The sequence below is a fragment of the Dipodomys merriami genome, unplaced genomic scaffold (assembly GCF_024711535.1).
Source record: "Dipodomys merriami isolate MVZ:Mamm:240054 unplaced genomic scaffold, mDipMer1.0.p SCAF_2, whole genome shotgun sequence".
Taxonomy (NCBI): domain Eukaryota; kingdom Metazoa; phylum Chordata; class Mammalia; order Rodentia; family Heteromyidae; genus Dipodomys; species Dipodomys merriami.
In genome coordinates, this window is record NW_027203381.1 from 62,562,062 (window position 1) to 62,581,834 (window position 19,773).

At 38.2% G+C, this 19,773-nt stretch overlaps 1 protein-coding gene across 6 annotated transcripts in view; it reads left to right on the forward strand.

The window, feature by feature from the left end:
* The window catches only part of Lpp (LIM domain containing preferred translocation partner in lipoma), a 694,821-nt gene that overhangs the window by 657,539 nt on the left and 17,509 nt on the right, over positions 1-19,773 (forward strand). For all 6 annotated transcript variants that reach the window (XM_070029814.1, XM_070029810.1, XM_070029813.1 and 3 more), the window contains one exon: positions 8,413-8,591. In XM_070029814.1, coding sequence (XP_069885915.1) covers positions 8,413-8,591 — 179 coding nt within the window. The remainder of the gene's footprint in view (positions 1-8,412; positions 8,592-19,773) is intronic.

Genomic DNA, 19,773 nt, shown 5'->3' on the forward strand with positions numbered 1-19,773 from the left:
AAACTACCAAGATAAAGTGATTCTCATCACTTGCACTGAAAACTTAAAGGTAGTGCCATCATTTGGGAATTCTTGATTATCACATTCAAAGTACAGAATAAGTTTGAAGTAGATAATTAACTTGGGTATTATAAATATTTGAACTAAGAGAAATGTTATGAGGCATTGCCTTTTTCTCTCTCTTTTTTTTTGTACTAAATGACATCGCCCTTCTGTGGGAATGCCTAAACTTGAAATGTGCTTCCCAACTTCCTTCATATCATCATTCATGTGGGAGATGGTACTATTCGTTCAACACACTAGAGTCATTGGTTGAAATATCTCCCGACCCAGTGACCAATCAGGAACCCTGGAAACATGGCCCTATTAGGCCTACCAAATATGCTATCCCTAAAACCCACTTAAAGCATACCAGTTGAAAAATTTTAGATTGCAAAGTTCTTTTGCATGGTTCCACAAAATAATTTTATGTTATGCAAAGTACTCACCCAAAGCTTATTGGTCCATCATTAAATCAAAATTCAGAGAGCATCAATTTTATGCAAGAGATACACACTTAACACAAGATGTACTTTAGTGTAGATGTTGGGGAATCCAACAGTGTGCTTTCTGTCTTATCCTGTGGGACTTTGGGAAGAATTTTTTATGATCTCAACATGTTTTCTGCCTTTATGGAATTGCACATGACTGGCAGATAATAAATCTCAATGCCTTCTATGTGTAATGTGGAGTGTATGAAAATACAGAATAAGTACAATATGGTATAGCAGAAACATTTTTCCATTCAACAGAATTAGCAGTCCTCTGTCTTAATCCCAGATCTGCTACTTGCTGTGATCACTATCCATTCCTTAGCTTCCTGACTCTAGTACTGAGCTAGAGCCATGATTTTCAAACTGGACAATGTGTGTTTCCCACAGACTCTATTCTTGGACACTTGCAGTCAGGAAGGAGATATGGCTCTTTATGATATGCTTCCTTGATAAAATTGAGGAGAGCTGAAACTCACCTAGAATGATATCTAGACCACTTCTTACTATCTAATGTTTTCACAATCTCCCCCTTCTTTTCTATTTTTAATCCCAATTAGACCAACATTACATCATAAAATGTCACCTTTTATCATCCCAAGATCCTTCCTGTTTCACAATGCTGGGTTTTACCAAAAGAAAGAAGGAAAGAACGAAAGAACGAACGAAAGAGAGAGAGAGACAGAGACAGAGAGAAAGAGGGAGAGAGAGAGAAAGAGAGGGAGGGGGAGGGAGGGAAAAAGGAAGGAAGGAAGGAAGGAAGGAAGGAAGGAAGGGAGAGAGATAGAGAAGGAATAGGAAGAATGGGACAAAAAATGCTTCTCTGGAATGTTATATCATCCTAAATAATTTATAATGTCAAATACTCATATCTCTTGATTTAAAAGTACTCAACATTGAATACATGTCTACTTATGTAATATATAAGCCATAGTGATATTTTTATTTTCTTTATCACCTCACTAGTAGTGTTTGCATTGCTTAGGCTTCATTTACATTCAGATGATTCTTCCAGCTCTTCTGCCTGTGAATTAGAAGTTATTTATACAATAGCCAAGGTTATAATAGCTACAAGCAGATTGTATAGCTAATTTACAAAACAGTTGCATTTGGAGGTTTTTTGTGAAAGATTAGTTGGTCATTTTTATTCAAATTGCTTTTTAAAAAATGCTGGTCCTGGGGCTTGAATTCAGGGGCCTGGGCTCTAACCTTGAGCTTTTTTTCCCTCCTCCTCCTCCTCCTCCTCCTCCACCTCCTCCTCCTCCTCTTCTTCTTCTTCATCATCATCTTTTTTCTTTTTTTAACAGCTCTATTTCCAGATTTTTTTAGTTGTTAGTTGGAAATAACAGTCTCACAGATTTTCCTACCTGGGATGGCTTTGAACCACAATCCTCAGATTTCAGCTACCTAAGTAACTAGGATTACAGGTGTGAGCCACCAGTACCTGGCAAACTTTCTGTTTGTAATAATGCTATCACTATCTTTTCAGAAAAGTTTATAAGCTATATCTTTTTGCAATTTGTTTTGTTTCTGCTACCATTACATCTTTTCAATTTAACCCTACTTCCATTAGAGTGATTGTGCAGATAATTGCTTTAAAAACTGACCTTCAAAGAGGGTCTGCTGGAAAAAAGGAAGGAAGGAAGGAAAGGAAGGAAAGAAGGAAGGAAGGAAGGAAGGAAGGAAGGAAGGAAGGAAGGAAGGAAGGAAGGAAGGAAGGAAGGAAGGAAGCAAGCAAGCAAGCAAGGAAGCAAGGAAGCAAGGAAGGAAGGAAGGAAGGAAGGAAGGAAGGAAGGAAGGAAGGAAGGGAGGGAAGGGAGGGAAGGGAAGGGAGGGAGGGAGGAAGGAAGGAAGGGAAGGAAAGAAAGGAGGGAGGAAGGGAGGAAGAGAAGGGGAGGGAAGGGAAGGAAGGAAGGAAGGAAGGAAGGAAGGAAGGAAGGAAGGAAGGAAGGAAGGAAGGAAGGAAGGAAGGAAGGAAAAGAAAATCTTGATTCATCATTCAGCTTAGGCAATAAGGCCTTTCACAGTTGGTTATTAATTCCCTGTCAACTATCCAAGCCCTAGCAAGGATAGTTGCTATTGTGGATGACGTATTATGCTATCGAGGCCCTCATTCCCTCAGATACTGGGATTATTGACCAGTGAGGACTGAGCTAGATCCCACTGTGGTAATTACACTGAACTGAACACTCGAGATTACACCTCCTTCTTGGGGATCACCTGTGCCTATAAGCTGGTAGATGGGAGACTATAACAGCCCTAGCTGATAGCTTCATAGAAGAACAAGTCTGCAGGACTGGCCAGCTACCACATTCTCCATGGAGTCCTTGATTATAGCTGAGTAATAATCCCACAATCCCAATCCTCTTTCTACCCAAGATGTTTCCCAGATGTCTATCTCAGTGATTTCCCCAACACGGTTCACTCTGTGCACATGTACTTCAGAATTGATTTCCTAGAAGAGGCCACTGCTTGGTTATGAGGAGGTGTCAAGAAGCATCCTCCTATTAATCCTGTAACGGTGGACTTATTTTACTTGGAATATAACAGAAAGAGAACCAGGACCGATTTTTCAGAAGTGAGATTTGAGCTTCACTTTGAAGACTGAATAGACATTTTCTGTGCAAAGAAGGGGTGATGTAGTATAGGCTCACAAAAGAACTTTATTAAAGAAGTGGCAAGGAGATCAGTGTGGTGGCTGAAAGGTGGTGGGGTGGGGCCCACAGGGACAGTGGCTTTGGGAGTGGGATCACCAAGCACCCTACTGACTTGGAAAGCTCTTATTCTAGAGGTTGCTCTTCTTTCTTATCTGCCCATACATCACACATGGTAAGATATAAAATAAACAGGCATACTGAGACACCGCCCTTTCCCATCTACTCTACTAAAGTCTTTCTTGTTTTCTTCAAAAGTATTCTTATGAATCATTTTACTTTATCCTACTTCAGAAAAGCTTAATATCTTCATGAAGAGTGCACATTTTGGTCTGTCTAGAAAATAACAAGCATGCATAAGATGCACAATTTTCCTTTGTGGTGGTTGAAATGGTATCATTAGCAATTTCTAAAATGATAAGTGGTATGACATATTAAACATGATACAATTGAGGTTTCTAACAGACGAGCCCCACTTTCAAACTTCTGTTCAGGGATTGTTATCCAGTTTTCTTGTACATCTTTGATAATGGAAACATTGACCTTTTCCTATGCCAGAAATACTCATAAATAACAGTGATAAATTTGCAGAGTTACATTTAATCATTTCCATTGAGAGCTAGAGAGAAGAAATTATTTACCCAAAATATTATAATAACTATTGACAAAGGTAGAAGGATAATTCAAAACTTTGCCCATTTATGGCTACATAATACATGTGTCAGTGCTCTCTAAATTATTGGAAATCAGGAAAGCTGGGTACCATTCCCATTTGCCCTTCAAGAATTCAATGTATATACTACAAAATTAAGAAGAGGTGAGGGGAAGGTGTGGCTAGGGGGAGGAATAGGTGAGAATGTTGGAAGGGATGAGATTAATCAAGATGGATTGTATTCATAAACTGCTTTGTTAAGTGGCAATTCCTTTGTACAACTACTTTAAAGACTGTCTCTCTGTCTCTGTCTCTGTCTGTCTGTCTCTCTCTGTCTCTCTCTCTTTCTCTCTCGTACTCTCTGATTCATTCCAATCTATTAGTTCTCCAGGACTTTTGGCTCACTTGGGAAATAAACTCCTGGACTATAGGAGTTCCTAGCATCCTCCCTCACATTCTGAGACACTACCCCTTCGCTATCCAAATACTAATCAGGCCTTACCCTCTTTAGCTTTCAAGATCAGATGAGACAGGCTCATTCAGACAGGTGTGGACATAGACATCTACCTTTTCTCTAAGAGAAGCTAAAGATTCAAGTATACTAGTGGGTCAGTTGGAAGCCAGAGAAAGAGAGTTGACTAGTGAAAGTTAGTGTGTCATCATTCACAAGACCCAGCAGCAGAAAGTTAGTGTGTCATCATTCACTAGACCCAGCAGCCAGCCAAGGCTTTCTCTGAACCTTTATTTTCTGATTTAGAGACATTTTGCAAGAGGCTAATTTTAGGCATATTCCACACTTGTGTCCTTTATAGCAGAAGAGTGTTTAGATTACCTGTCCTGTGAGCAATGCTTCCATAGAAGCAGACAGTCTCTCCTTAGAAACCGACCAAACCTTATATATTGCTGCTGGTTTTAAGTTAGTGAACTGAATATTGGAGCCAAGCCTCAATACAAACAAAATATTTTCTGGTCAAGCATTTTCTGGTTTGTTCAACTCTATTACAGGGCTGAGTCTAAAGGGGGAAAAAGTTAAAACCCACAGAGAAGTAAAACACAAGCTCTGGGAAGATAATTTCCAGCCACATTAACTCAGATCACCAGGGTAGAAAAGAAACAGGGCCCTCATACTCCAGACCATCATCAGCTCCAGACTCTCATCCTGCCCTCTTATGCTATTTTAATTTCACCACTTCAAAATGGGGGAAAATAGGTTAATAGTTTCCATGAGTTTAGTCTGTGACCAAAGGCATACCAAGCAATTTTAGAACCTCAGGCAACCACAGCTCTGAGGAGAGGATGATGATGGATTTACCAATTCATTTTGGGATAGAATCCAGAGTTGGAGGAGATGGCCAGCACAGTGCTACCCTGGTATGATTAAATAGTCTTCCTTCCTTCATTCTTTCTCCATATATTCATTCTCAGCCTACTTTTATTCCAAAAAGTATATTGAGACATAGAATTATATTAAGATTCAGTCCCTTCCCCTAATAAAATTACAGAGTAGTAGAGAAAATAGACATATACACAAACAATTTTGTATGTACTAGTCCTCGGGCTTGAGCTCAAAGTCTGGGTGTTATCTGTAAGTGGGTATTATTTTGTTGTATTGATTGTTTTTTGTTGGTCACGGGGCTTGAACTCTGGGTCTGGGCACTGTCCCTCAACTCCTCAGCTCAAGGCTAGTGCTCTACCACATGAGCCACAGTAGTTTATTAGGAATAATGGACTTTTCTGCCCAGGCTGGCTTTGATCCATGATCCTTATATCTCAGCCTCCTGAGTAGCTAGGATTACAGGTGTGAGCCACTGACATCTGGCTTATGCTCAAGTTTATTTTTTTTTTATTTTGAGAATACCATTCAGAAGGAGTTACAATTACATGGGAAAGATAACCAGTACATTTCTTATCAAGCACTGTTGCCTCCTCTTTGTTTCCCCTTCCCATCCCTTCCCATACTCCTCCTCCTCCCCCAACCCGATCCTCTCCCCCCACCCGATCCTCTACCCCCACCAAAGTTGTCAAGTTCGTTTTTTGGCATAACGACTTGTACATCTCATTGTTGCAATGGGTCCACCTGTATCCCTATTTAAATGATTTGTTTTTTCCCTTCCCCTCCACAAATTATACCAACATCAAATACAGTGAAAGCATGGGTTATACCGTGGGGGAGGGACATACAAAGCAACATAGAAATCATCTTATAAATATGCTAGAAACAATTGCATGAAAGGAAAAAAAACAAAAACAAAAAAACATTTGAACACTTATCTTGGGGTTCATTCCCCTAACATCAACTTATCTCACCTTTTCTGGTTGACTCAGACATATACTAGATTTTGCAAATAAGGGAAACCATGGGACCTATGTTTCTTTGGGTCTGACTTACTTCACTTAATATAATTTTTTCCAAGTCTTTCCATTTCCTAACAAATGGGGCAATGTCATTCTTTCTGATGGAGGCATAGAATTCCATTGTGTATATATACCATATTTTCTTGATCCATTCATCTACTGAGGGGCATCTGGGTTGGTTCCATATCTTAGCTATGAACTCAAAAAATTAAATCCCCCAAAAACAAATCTTCAAAGAAACAACTGCCCAATAAATAAGTGGGCTAAAGACTTAAAGAGAAACTTCTCTGAAGAGGTAATAAGAATGGCCAATAGACACATGAAGAAATGCTCAACCTCTCTAGCCATAAAAGAAATGCAAATTGAAACAACATTGAGATACTACCTCACCCCAGTTAGAATGGCTATAATCAAGAACTCTAATAACTACAGATGCTGGAGAGGGTGTGGACAGAAGGGAACCCTACTGCATTGTTGGTGGGAGTATAAACTTGTTCAACCACTTTGGAAAGCAGTATGGAGGTTCTTCAAAAGACTCTACATAGAGCTCCTCTATGACCCAGCAATCCCACTTTTGGGCATTTACCCAAATGGTTACAAACAAGACCATACTAAAGCTACCAGCACAACTATGTTTATTGCAGCATTATCCTCAAGTTTTTATACCCAAGTCTACCACTTGAGCTCAGTTCCACTTCTGGTCTTTTGATAGGTAATTGGAGATATGTCTCATAGACTTTCCTGACCAGGCTGGTTTTAAACCACAATCCTCAGATCTCAGCTCCCTTATTAGCTAGGATTATAGACATGAGCTACCAGTATCCTGCTTACAAAAACAATTTTAACAATGTACACTTAGTAAGTGCTGTAAGCAAAGTAAATAAATTGATCAGAGTAAGAAATTAAGAAAGTAAGAATAAGAAGCAATTCATTCCACATGGGATCATCAGGAAGGCTTCTAAGCTGTATCTTCAATGGTCAAAATGGCATTTTTTTTCATTCATCTGGAAGCCTGAGCCAAAGCACAAACGTCTGGAAGTTACTCATAGGTTTGAATAAGAGTGAGCAGTGTAGAATGTGGTTTTCTAGAGATGACACTAGGAAAGAAGATTGGACGCGATGTAAAGAGTTAGCTCTTTCTACATGATGGAGCCGTTAAGCTGTTGTTTACCTGGAAAGGAATTTGGAAGTACTACAGAAGAGATGCAAACAAGGAAGTTAGCTTAGAGGGCTGATTTCAAGATACTAGTTACCTCCATAAAAGTACATCTTCCTTCAAAGCACTTAAGATTCTCTTAACAAGAGGAAAATCATACCTCAATTTCCATATCCCATTCAGTTCCATATCTTTCTAATGAGACATATACCCTAGGTCTATTAGATTCCAGAGACTTAGTCCAGATAGCTTAGTTGAAGTAAAATTGTTTAATAGTACATGGGATACTAGAGAATGATAGAAAGATAATATTTGATCTTCTGAAGGCTAGCTCACAGACTGTTGTCTCTCTTCAGGATTATATGTATCTTTTTAATCACAACATATTTTAAAGCTAGAGAACATGTATTTCTCAATTCCCTTTTCAACATTTCTATCAAGAGTTCATGGACCCTACACTTAGAGAGGGTGTTTGAATCAACATTTTAAATCATCAGAACCTTTGTTAGTACTGTTTCAATTGGGCATACGGTGTCAATCATCAGACAAACCATTCTCTAAAAAAAAAATCCAAGTATTACAAGTAAGAGGAAATTATTTATTAGGTGGAAAATCTGGTGTAATTCAGCTATCCAACTGCAGCCAGAGACCTCATCTAGCCCAATACCTGTTTTTGTAAATAAAGCTTTACTAGAACACATTCATGCCCTTAGTTTATGTTCTTTATAGAGAAGTTTTTGAGAAGTACAGGACAAAACCAAGTTGTTCCAGCAAAGCCAGAACTGCTTACTGTCTGAACATTTAGAGATAACTTTGCCATTACTCTCGCTATAGAGGGAAAGAGCGTGGATGAAGTAAGAAAGCGTTGATTCTCAATCCTGGGTTTGGTATCTACCGCCTGGGTACCCCAGGGAAAGTTGATTGGCCGCCTTGTTTGCTTCTTGTAAATAGAAATGTGCTCTGCCCCCCTCAGTGCTGGGATAAGTAGATGTTTGGTAAAATACTTCTCCTCCTCTTCAGAGCTCCTTCAGTCCCAGGCTAATAAAGTCTCCTCTTCTGCCTCAGAATACTCTGGAGCAGTGCAACGTGTGTTCCAAGCCCATCATGGAACGGATTCTCCGTGCCACTGGGAAGGCCTATCATCCTCACTGTTTCACCTGTGTGATGTGCCACCGCAGCCTGGATGGCATCCCATTCACCGTGGACGCTGGTGGGCTCATTCACTGCATTGAGGACTTCCACAAGTAAGTCACCTGCTCTATTTCCTTCCCATTGTCAGATCTATTGAAGTCTGTCTGGCATGGGGCAGTCCCTGCTTCTCTCTGAGCTATAGACTCGCAGGATTCATTGAGACCTTTCAATATCTTATCTATCACCAGCCCCTAACCAGGGCAAGAATTGATCATTAGATCATCCTTGGGAATAGCCAGCTTAGCTTCTGTTTCGAGGTTTCCCTGAGAATCATCTCTGTATGGCACTAGTTGTAATAAAATTGACTCATCCAGAGAGTCTGGGTATGTGAAATGGGCAGCATTCTGCCTGTGATGTTTGATCAGTAGTTCAACTTCTCCAAGCTCTTGAACTTGGTCATCAGAACAAACTTGTCCTAAAGCTCCCATCTGCAACAACCTGTACATCCCTGACACTCCAGGAATGGAAGGTAACAGAGGGCAGACACAGGGAGCAATTCACTCTCCCTCATTAACATATTCAGGGACAGCTGCCTGCCATCCATGTCTGGTTTGTGCTCTTTCATAGCCTCTTCCCTGACCCAGGTCCTATCTTCCTCAGGATATTTTCTGGTGATATTTATTCCTACAGCATTATTCATGTTTTGAGATTAGTAAGTACAGCATCAAGATCAAAGCCACTAAACCATAGGCCTGGAAAAATACCCCTCCCCTCCTCATTTTTTTGTTATATAGGTCCTTCTGTAAGAGAGGTTTTGAGGAAAATACAGAATTTTGCCTTTTTAAACAATTTTTATTTGACCAGATCCTTAGCTTAACCTATTGGTCAATTGCGTGAGTTATATGTGCATTTCTGTAGATAGCTACAGCTGTGATTTGCAAATGCTACCAAGAGGATCCATATTTGTTGGGCAGTGGCCTTGAGAAAAGTTTTTCTGGCTCACAAAAGATGACATTCAGTTCCTATTGCTCACCTCTTTGGGTATGTGTTCTATGGCCTCTTAGTAGGGCACCCTCTGCGTTAATTTTCACACTGTTTACAATCAGCAGCTCAGAGGTACTTTCCACAAGTAGTTTAGGAACCTGAGACTCATATTTTGAAAATGAATTTCCTAGCCACTTTCTAAGTAGCAGAGAAAGTGAAAAACCTCACCAGAATACATGAGGCTGAATGAATTAAAAAAAAAAACAGACACAGAAATTCTCAATCTGAATTAGGGAAGGAAGGGCTCACTTTTAAAGGGCAGTCACAGCATAAATTGTACTTCACATTATTGATATTTTTAGCTCGTAATTGCACAAGGAAAAAAGAACCTGCATCTATTTCAGGAAGTGAAAAGATACCAATAAGGAGTATATTTCTGTCACCAATTCTCTCCTTTCTTAGGTTTACCCTAATTCCAGAAAGACTGATAGATATAATCAGAGCACACATGTTTCTGTTGCTGGAAAAGACTGATATATTATACCCCTCAATTAAAACAGGAAATCAATTCTGACAACTGTAAGCTTCTATCTCTGCCACTTATCTTTCATTTCTACTGGTGGGGAACATAATTAGAGACTTGCGACTGGTGACATAAGTGTGTGGGTCTGAAATCTCCAAAAAAGCAGACTTAAGCAAAGAAAAGGGAGAAGAAAAATCTCAAGCCCCAGTCCCTGCTCACTAGTTCGATTCATGTCAGAAATTGTATTTTTAAATAATGTTGTCTGTCTAGTTGGCAGGTAGGTAGAAAAGGAGACTTTCTGATATTTTCCCCATTTGCGAAAGGAAAATAAGAAAATATTTTTCAGAATTTTTCCAAGTACTAAAATATAAAACAGCTAACAATTCATCACAGTGTGAGCACTGCAAGTGCAAGAAGATCACAGAAAACAGGGTATATAGAACCTTGTTCCAGACAGGTGATTGGGCAATAGAGGGGGCTTATTCTTGGTCTTTCTCAATGGGTCTCCATCTGTGATCCTTGAGGAAATGTAGCTTAATTCAGTTCCATTCACATTTATAGAGAACCCCTTGTGTAACAATAACTGTGCTTGGTGCAAAAAAGAAAAAATCAAGGGAAGAATTGCACAAAGAGAGAGAGAAAAGAGGAGGGGGGAGGGCCTTTCATCTAGAAGCTTGCTAGAGGAAGTAGAATGTATGTACAGATATGATAGCTATTTAAGGCAGAATAGGTAGCACCATGAAGCAAGCACAGAAAGAGTTTGTCGGAGTTGGAAGATATCACTGCTCTCTGGGACCCAGGCAGGCCTTTTGGAAGTAGAAAAATTTGCCATGTGTGCTAAGTGGAAACAAGGGATTGTTGTCAGGGAATGTAGCTGTGGCTGTTTTAGGCAGGACTTCAAAAATGGGGTCTCCAAATACAGAATCTTGAGACCTTGCTCATGAGTCATTTTCCACTTAACCATTTTTTGGTTAAGGTTGGCTTGTATCCTCTATTGGACACAGATTCCTTTCAAACATGCACATATACATGCATACACACACACACACACACACACACACACACACACACACACACACACACACACACACACACACACATATTGCCCAAACACTTTCCTACTTCACCTATTGGCTATTCTTGAGAGCCAAATTCACCTACCATCTCCTGTGAAGACTTCTTTCCCATGGTTGAATTTACATCTCTGTAGTAAAGAGGATTTTGTAAATTCTCCATATGTGTATACATTCTCAGAGGATCACCTTAAATTATTCTTTGCAATAAGATAAAATAGGTATGCATACATTAATAGAACGAATACTGGAATGTATAGATCTCCCACTCAGCTCTGTGTTGTAGTGTTTTTTATTTACTCACTCCCCTGTGCCCATGCATTGAGGAAACCCCAGAGAAATAAAGCTTTATTGTCCCTGTCAATGGGTGGCAACTTTGTTCTACTATCTAATAGCACCCTGATTGCATTAGTTAGACTCTATGATCATGTAACAAATACTTGAGAGAAATAATTAAAAGGAGGAAAGATTTACTTTGGCCCACATTTTCAGATTTTTCTACTTCATGACAGGCTAGTATTGTGTTTCTGTTCCTGTGGACATCAGTGCCTCAAAGCAAAATGGCATCAGGTGGCAGAGATATTCATCTCCTGGCAGCTAACTCACAGGGGCTGGGAATAAGATGTGCACTTCAAAGGATCACCCCCTATGACTATTTCCTATAATTAGGCACTTCTTCCTGTCTCCATTGCCCTCCAATAATGCCATCAAATTATGACTCAGCAAATAGATTTGTCCATGATGAAATCAGAGCCCCTGTGTTTCGATCACTTCCCCAAATGTCCATCAGTTAGCAAGTAAACTCCCAGTATATAAGCCCATGGAAGACATTTCATATTCAAACTATAATACTTGTTTGTTTATTTGTTAAATCAGCAACTATTTGTTGACTGCCAGAAATATGCTGGATATGAGCTATGACTAACATCAATTCTCCCTTGGTTGTAAAATAGAAATAATAGATGCACTTTCTCATAATGCTACTGTGAAGAGAAAACAATATTTAAGTGGGTGATAGACTTGGAGCACAATAAATAATATGTTATGATCACTATAACTGTTTTCATCAGACTTATTATTATTAATTACTATTATTACCATTGTTATCCACTCCTTGAACTAAGCTTTGGAATAGACAACCTGGGATTTTAAATGAAAACACCAGGAATTCTGTTTACTTCAAGTTTTGCCACCAGGGAATGAGGCTACTTGCTAGGAAATAATCATCACTTAGAAAAGATACAGTTTACATTTTTCCCCAAAAAAGAGGAACCTTGAGAGTGAGTCAAAAACCAGGCAATTTATTTCTTATGGAGAAATATGACATGTTACAAGATATTGCTCAAATATCCTTTCTAGATCAGTTGTGGTAGCTAAAGGTAGAACACAGCCTCATTCTTGCAGCTCATAATGTAGTGGTCCCCCAAAATATGCAAATGTCTATATGCAAATATTCAAAATAGGTAAACTCAATGAAAGAGTTCTTATCTTAGAATAGGAAGTAATTCCACTTAGAGAAATTTGGGGTATATGGACTTAACTCTTCCAATTAAGCAACATAGACTGTCTAGGTGGATTAAAAAGCAAGATCCTTTTATCTGCTGCCTTCAAGAGTCACACCTTGCCCATAAAAACAAACATATTCTGAAAGTGAAAGGCTGGAATAAAATCTACCAAGCAAATGGCCCCCATAAACAGGAGGGAGTTGCAATCCTACTATCAGATAAAATGGACTTCAAATTAAAATTAGTGAGAAGAGATAAAGAAGGTCGCTACATACTAATTCAGGGATCTCTACTTCAGGAGGATATTACAATTCTAAGTATCTATTCACCAAACAAGGGAGCACCCAGATTTATCCAAGACACACTTCTTTCCCTCAAATCTCATATAGATCCACAGACATTAATTGTAGGGGACTTTAACACACCACTATACCCACTAGATAGATCAACTCGGCAAAAACTCAACAGAGAAACCACAGATCTAAACAACTAGTCTTAACAGACATCTGCCAAATATTTCACCCAACAGCATCAGAACACACGTTCTTCTCAGCAGCACACAGAACATTTTCCAAAATAGACCATATTTTAGGTCACAAAGCAAACTTGTCCAAATTCAGAAACATTGAAATTATGTCCTGCATTCTCTCAGAACACAGAGAATAAAATTAGAACTCTCAACACCAAAAGTCACCAAAGAAAGTCCTGTAACACATGGAGGCTGAACAACACACTGTTGAACCACCAGTGGGTCATGGAAGAGATTAGAAAGGAAATTCAAATGTTCATGATATTCAACAAAAATGAACACACAAATTACCAGCTCCTTTGGGACACAGCAAAGGCAGTACTCAGAGGCAAGTTTATAGCTCTGAGTTCCTACACCAACAAATTGGAGAGATCTGAAACTAATAATTTAATGAGACATCCGAAGCTCCTTGAAAAGAGCTGCAAATTAAACCCCCAATCCAGTAGATGGAAACAAATAATTAAAATTAAATCAGAATTAAATGAATTAGAATCCAAAAAAATCGATAGAAAGAATCAACAAAACAAAGAGTTGGCTCTTCAAAAAAATTAACAAAATTGACAGACCCTTAGTAGATCTTATCAGAAAAAGAACATGCCCAAATAAACAAACTCAGAGATGAGAATGGAAACATCACCACAGAAACAACCAAGATTCAAAACATTATAAGGGAATACTTCTCAAACCTTTATGCTAATAAATTTGAGAATCTAGAAGAAATAGATGATTTCCTAGCAAATATCAACATGTTGAAGCTAAACCAAGATGAGTTAAACCAACTTAACAGACCCATATCAAGCATTGACATAGAAAATGCATTACAATACCTCACATCTAAGAAAAGTCCAGGATTTACAGCAGAATTCTACAAAGCCTTCAAAGTAGAACTCACACCAATACTCCTCCAACTCTTCAATAAAATTGAAAGAGAAAGTTCACTACCAAACTCATTCTATGAAGCCATCATAACCCTCATCCCAAAAGCAGGCAGGGACTCATCAAAGAAAGAGGACTATAGACCCATTTCTTTGATGAACATCGATGTAAAACTTCTCAACAAAATTTTGGCCAATCATCTTCAAAAAATCATCAAAAAAATTATACACCACAATCAAAAAGGATTCATTTCAGGAATGCAAAGCTGGTTCAATATATGCAAATCAATTCATATAATTCATCAAGGATAAAGCAAGGATAAGAGAAAGGATAACAGCCACATGATTATCTCAATAGGTGCAGAAAAAGCATTTGACAAGATCTAACACCCCATTATGATGAAGGCTCTCGAAAAACTAAGAATTCATGGAACATTCCTCAATACAATAAAGGCTGTATATGACAAACCTACAGCCAGCATTATACTTAATGATGAAAAACTAGAACCATTTCCTCTAAACTCAGTAACTAGACAAGGATGTCTGCTCTCTCTACTTCCCTTCAATTTAGTACTACAATGCCTAGCTACAGCAATAAGACATGATGCAAACATAAAGGGGATTCATATAGGGAAAGATGAAGTAAAACTCTCCCTCTTTGCAGATGACATGATATTGTATTTATTTTTTTTAATTTTTTATTGTAAAGATACTATACAGAGGGTTACAGTTACATGAGTGAGGTAATGAGTACACTTCCTATTGAGCATTGTTACCCCCTCCATTGTTTTCCCCCTACTATCCCTTCCCTCCCTACTTTCCCCGAGGTTCTTTTTTTTTATTGTGATTAAGTGATTACATAATTTCCCAAATTCCACAGTTTGTGGAATAATGATGCTCATTTAAAGTCACAAGTTCATTCTAACTCTCCTGGAGCAAATTGTCTATCACGGTCTATAACATATAACAGTGTACACATATACACCATACATGTGATGATCTTGTATTTAAAGAACCACATGAATTCCACTCCCAAGTAACCACAGCTGATTCGAAACTTTGGCAAAGTAGCAGGGTATAAAATTTTAAAAATTAAAAAAAAATTAAAAATCAATGGCTTTTCTGTATCCCAACAATGAAAAAGTGTGTCTGAAATCAGGAAAGCAACTCCTTTTGTTATAGCCTAACAAAAAATAAAATATCTAGGAGCTAACTAAAGAAGTGAAGGATGTCTACGATGAAAACTTTAAAAACCTGAAAACAGAAATCAAAGTAGAACGTAGGAAGTGGAAAAACTTCCCATGCTCCGGGATTGGAAGGATGAACATCACGAAAATGGCTATACTTCCAAAGCCTATCTACAAATATAATGTGAGACCTATCAAATCCAACCTCATTCTTCAAAGAAATAGATGAAGCAATCCAAAAATTCATATGGAACAATAAAAGACCTCAAATAGCAAAAATGATCCTTTACAGAAAGAACAGTGCTGGAAGAATATCAATACCAAATTTCAAACTCTACTACAAAGCCATAGTAATCAAAGCAGCTTGGTACTATCAAAAGAACAGACCTGAGGACCAATGGAATAGAACTAAAAACCCAGAAATGAACCCCAGACCTCTAGCCACCTACTCTTTGATAAGGGAGCAAAAAAAAAAAAAAAAAAAAAAAAGAATGGAAAAAAGACATCCTTGTCTTGCTCCTGAGTTAAAAGGAAATGGCTTTAGTTTTTCACCATTAAGTATAATGCTGGCTATAGGTTTGTCATATACAGCCTTTATTGTATTGAGGAATGTTCCATGGATTCCTAACTTTTCCAAAGCCTTCATCATAAAGAGGTGCTGGATCTTGTCAAATGCTTTTTCTGCATCTATTGAGATAACCATGTGGTTCTTATCCTTGCTCCTGTTGATGTGATGTATTATATTAATTGATTTGTGTTTATTGAACCTGCTTTGCATCCCTGAAATGAATCATGTTTGATCGTGGTGTATGATTTTTTGGATGAATTGTTGAAGTCGATTGGCCAAAATTTTGTTGAGAAGTTTTGCATCAATGTTCATCAAAGAAATGGGTTCTATAGTTCTCTTTCTTTGATGAGTCCCTGCCTGGTTTTGGGATGAGGGTTATGATAACAACAGATGCTGGAGGGGATGTGGACAGAAGGGAACCTTACTGCATTGTTGGTGGGAGTGTAAACGTGTTCAACCACTTTGGAAAGTAGTATGGAGGTTCCTCAAAAGACTCCACATAGAGCTCCTCTATGACCCAGCAATCCCACTTTTGGGCATTTACCCAAATGGTTACAAACAAGACCACACTAAAGTTACCAGCACAACTATGTTTATTGCAGCATTATTTACTATAGCTAAGATATGGAACCAACCCAGATGAATAGTTCAAGAAAATGTGGTATGTATACACAATGGAATTCTATGTCTCCATCAGAACGAATGACATTGCCCCATTTGTTAGGAAATGGAAAAGGCTTAGAAAAAATTACATTAAGTGAAGTAAGCCAGGCCCAAAGAAACATAGGTCCCATGGTTTCCCTTATTTGCAATATCTAGTATATGTATGAGTCAAGCAGAAAAGGTCAGATAATGTGATGTTAGGAAAATGAATCCTTAGATATGTATTTAAATGTTTTTTTTCTTTCATGCATTTGTTTCTAATGCAATTATAAGATTATTTCTTTGTTGCTTTTTATGTCCCTCCCCTGCAGTATAACCCCTGCTTTCACTATATTTGATGTCAGTATAATTTGTGGAGGAGAAGGGGAAAAACAAGTCATTTAAGGATACAGGTGGACCCGTTGCAACAATGAGAAGTACAAGTTGTCATGTTGAAAACGAACTTTACAACTTTGTTGGGGGGGGGGGGGAGGCTGGGAAAGGATGTGAAGGGTAAACAAAGGAGGAGGCTGCAATGCTTGATAAGAAATGTGCTAATTATCTTGCCCATATAATTGTAACCCCTCTGTACAGTATGTTCACAATAAAAAAAAATGTGGTATGTATACACAATGGAATTCTGTGTCTCCATCAGAACGAATGACATTGCCCCATTTGTTAGGAAATGGAAAGGCTTGGAAAAAATTATATTAAGTGAAGTAAGCCAAGCCCAAAGAAACATAGGTCCCATGATTTCCCTTATTTGCAATATCTAGTATATGTCTGAGTCAAGTAGGAAAGGTCAGATAAGGTGATGTTAGGGAAATGAACCCTAAGATATGTATTCAAATGTTTTTTTTTTCATGCGATTGTTTCTAACGCATTTATAAGATGATTTCTTTGTTGCTTTGTATGTCCCTCCCCCACAGTATAACCCCTGCTTTCACTGTATTTGATGTTGGTATAATTTGTGGATGGGAAGGGGAAAAAACAAGTTGTTTAAATAGGGATACAGGTGGACTATTGCAACAATGAGAAGTACAAGTCGTTATGTCGAAAACGAACTTTACAACTTTGGTGGGGGGTGGGGAGGACTGGAGGGGCGGGGGGAGGATGGGAAGGGATGGGAAGGGGAAACAAAGGAAGAGGCTACAATGCTTGATAAGAAATGTACTCATTATCTTGCCCATGTAATTGTAATACCTCTGTACAGTATTTTCACAATAAAAAAAATTTAGAAAAGAGTGGGAAAAATGTTAGACATTTTTAAAAAAAGAATGGAAAAAAGACAGCCTCTTCAGTAAATGGTGCTGGCAAAATTGGTTAATTACCTGTAGAAAAACTAATGCCTAGATCTTTATATATCACCCTGCACCAGAATCAACTCCAAATGGATCAAAGACCTCTGAGTCAAAGCAGACACCCTGAAAACATTACAGGAAGGAATAGGAAAAACCCTAGGTCTCCTTGGCACAGGCTGAAATTTTCTTAATAGAGACCCAGAAACACAACAAATCAAAGAAAGGTTGGACAAATGGAATTGCATGAAACTGCAGAGCTTCTGCATGGCAAAGGACATAGCTAGCAAGATCAATAGAAAGCCCACGGATTGAGAGAAGATCTTCATTACCCATACAATGGACAAGGGTCTCATATCTAAAATATACCTGGAACTCAAAAAATTAAATCCCCCAACAACAAATCCTCAAAGAAACAACTGCCCAATAAATAAGTGGGCTAACGACTTAAAAAGATACTTCTCTGAAGAAGAAATAATAATGGCCAATATACACATGAAGAAATGTTCAACCTCTCTAGCCATAAAAGAAATGCAAATCAAAACAACATTGAAATTCCACCTCACCTCAGAATGGCCATAATCAAGAAATCTAATAACAACAGATGCTGGAGGAGATGTGGCCCAAAAGGAAAGTTACTACACTGTTGGTAGTAGTGTAAACTTCTTCATGCACTTTGGAAAGCAGTATGAAAGTTCCTCAAAAGACTCCACATAGAGGTCCCCTATGACCCAGCAATCCCACTTTTGAGCATTTACCCAAACAATCACAAACAAGGTCATGCTAAGGCTACCAGCACAACTATGTTTATCACAGCATTATTTACCATAGCTAAGATATGGAACCAACCCAGATGCCCCTCAGTAAATGAATAGATCAAGAAAATGTGATACACACACACACACACACACACACACACACACACACACACACACACACACACACACACACACACACACACACACACACACACACACACACACACACACACACTGTGGAATTCTATGCCTCTATCAGAAAGAAAGATATCACCCCATTTGTTAGGAAATGGAAAGACTTGGAAAAACTTTCATTAAATGAAGTAAGCAGGCCCAAAGAAACATATTTGCAATAACTAACACATGTCTAGGACAAGCAGAAAAGGTCAAAAGCTATATACATATGACCATATAACCTGATGTTAAGCGAAAGAAATGAACTCCAAGATAGGGACACAAATATTTTTTTCTTTCTTGCTATTGTTTCTAACATATTTATAATATACTATGTGATTTTTTTTATTTCTTTGTATGTTTCTTTGTATGTTTCTCTGCATTGGTATAACCCGTTTTCATTGTATTTGATTCCAGTGCCTTGCATCTTGTATTTACACTTCTCTGATTTGGGGAGGGGAAGGGAAAAAAAATGCTTAAAAAGGGATTCAGGTTGACCCATTGTAACAATGAAATGTACAAGACACTATGTTGAAAATGAACTTTACAACTTTGGCTGGGGGGGAGGGGGAAAGGGGGATAGTTGTGGAGGTGGGAGGGAAGGGATGGTAGGGGAAAAACAAAGGAGGAGGCAACAATGCTCAGTAGGAAATGTACTCATTACCTTGCTCATGTAACTGTACCAGTATTTTTACAATTAAAAACATGCAAAAAAAATGTGAGGAAGGTATGGATACTTTCAGAGTCTATAGTTCCAGTGGATTTGAGAAAAGGAAATTTTGCAGCTGAAATCAGAAGCCTGCTTATTTCACTATTAATGACCTAGATTCAAAAATAATCAGGTAGTCCAAAGCATTTTTTTACCGTTGAATATTTAAACTCCTTCTTGAATAAAATACCACTTATAACAACTCTGATTGCTGCTACAGGCATACCATGATCCTTTTAATTTTTCTTTCATAGCAATCAATTGATCTGCTGCTTAACTCATATTTATTTAGATTGCAGCCATACAGATGCCTTTTGGGTGCTGCCAGGAAAATTAATATGTATATAGAGAATATAATGTATGTAAAAATGCTTTGACAACCATAAAATGCTCTGTAAAGTATTAGATTACTACCATTATTTCCTTTTAAGTTGAACTACAAATAGATAAACTTTAACATCATTAATCTT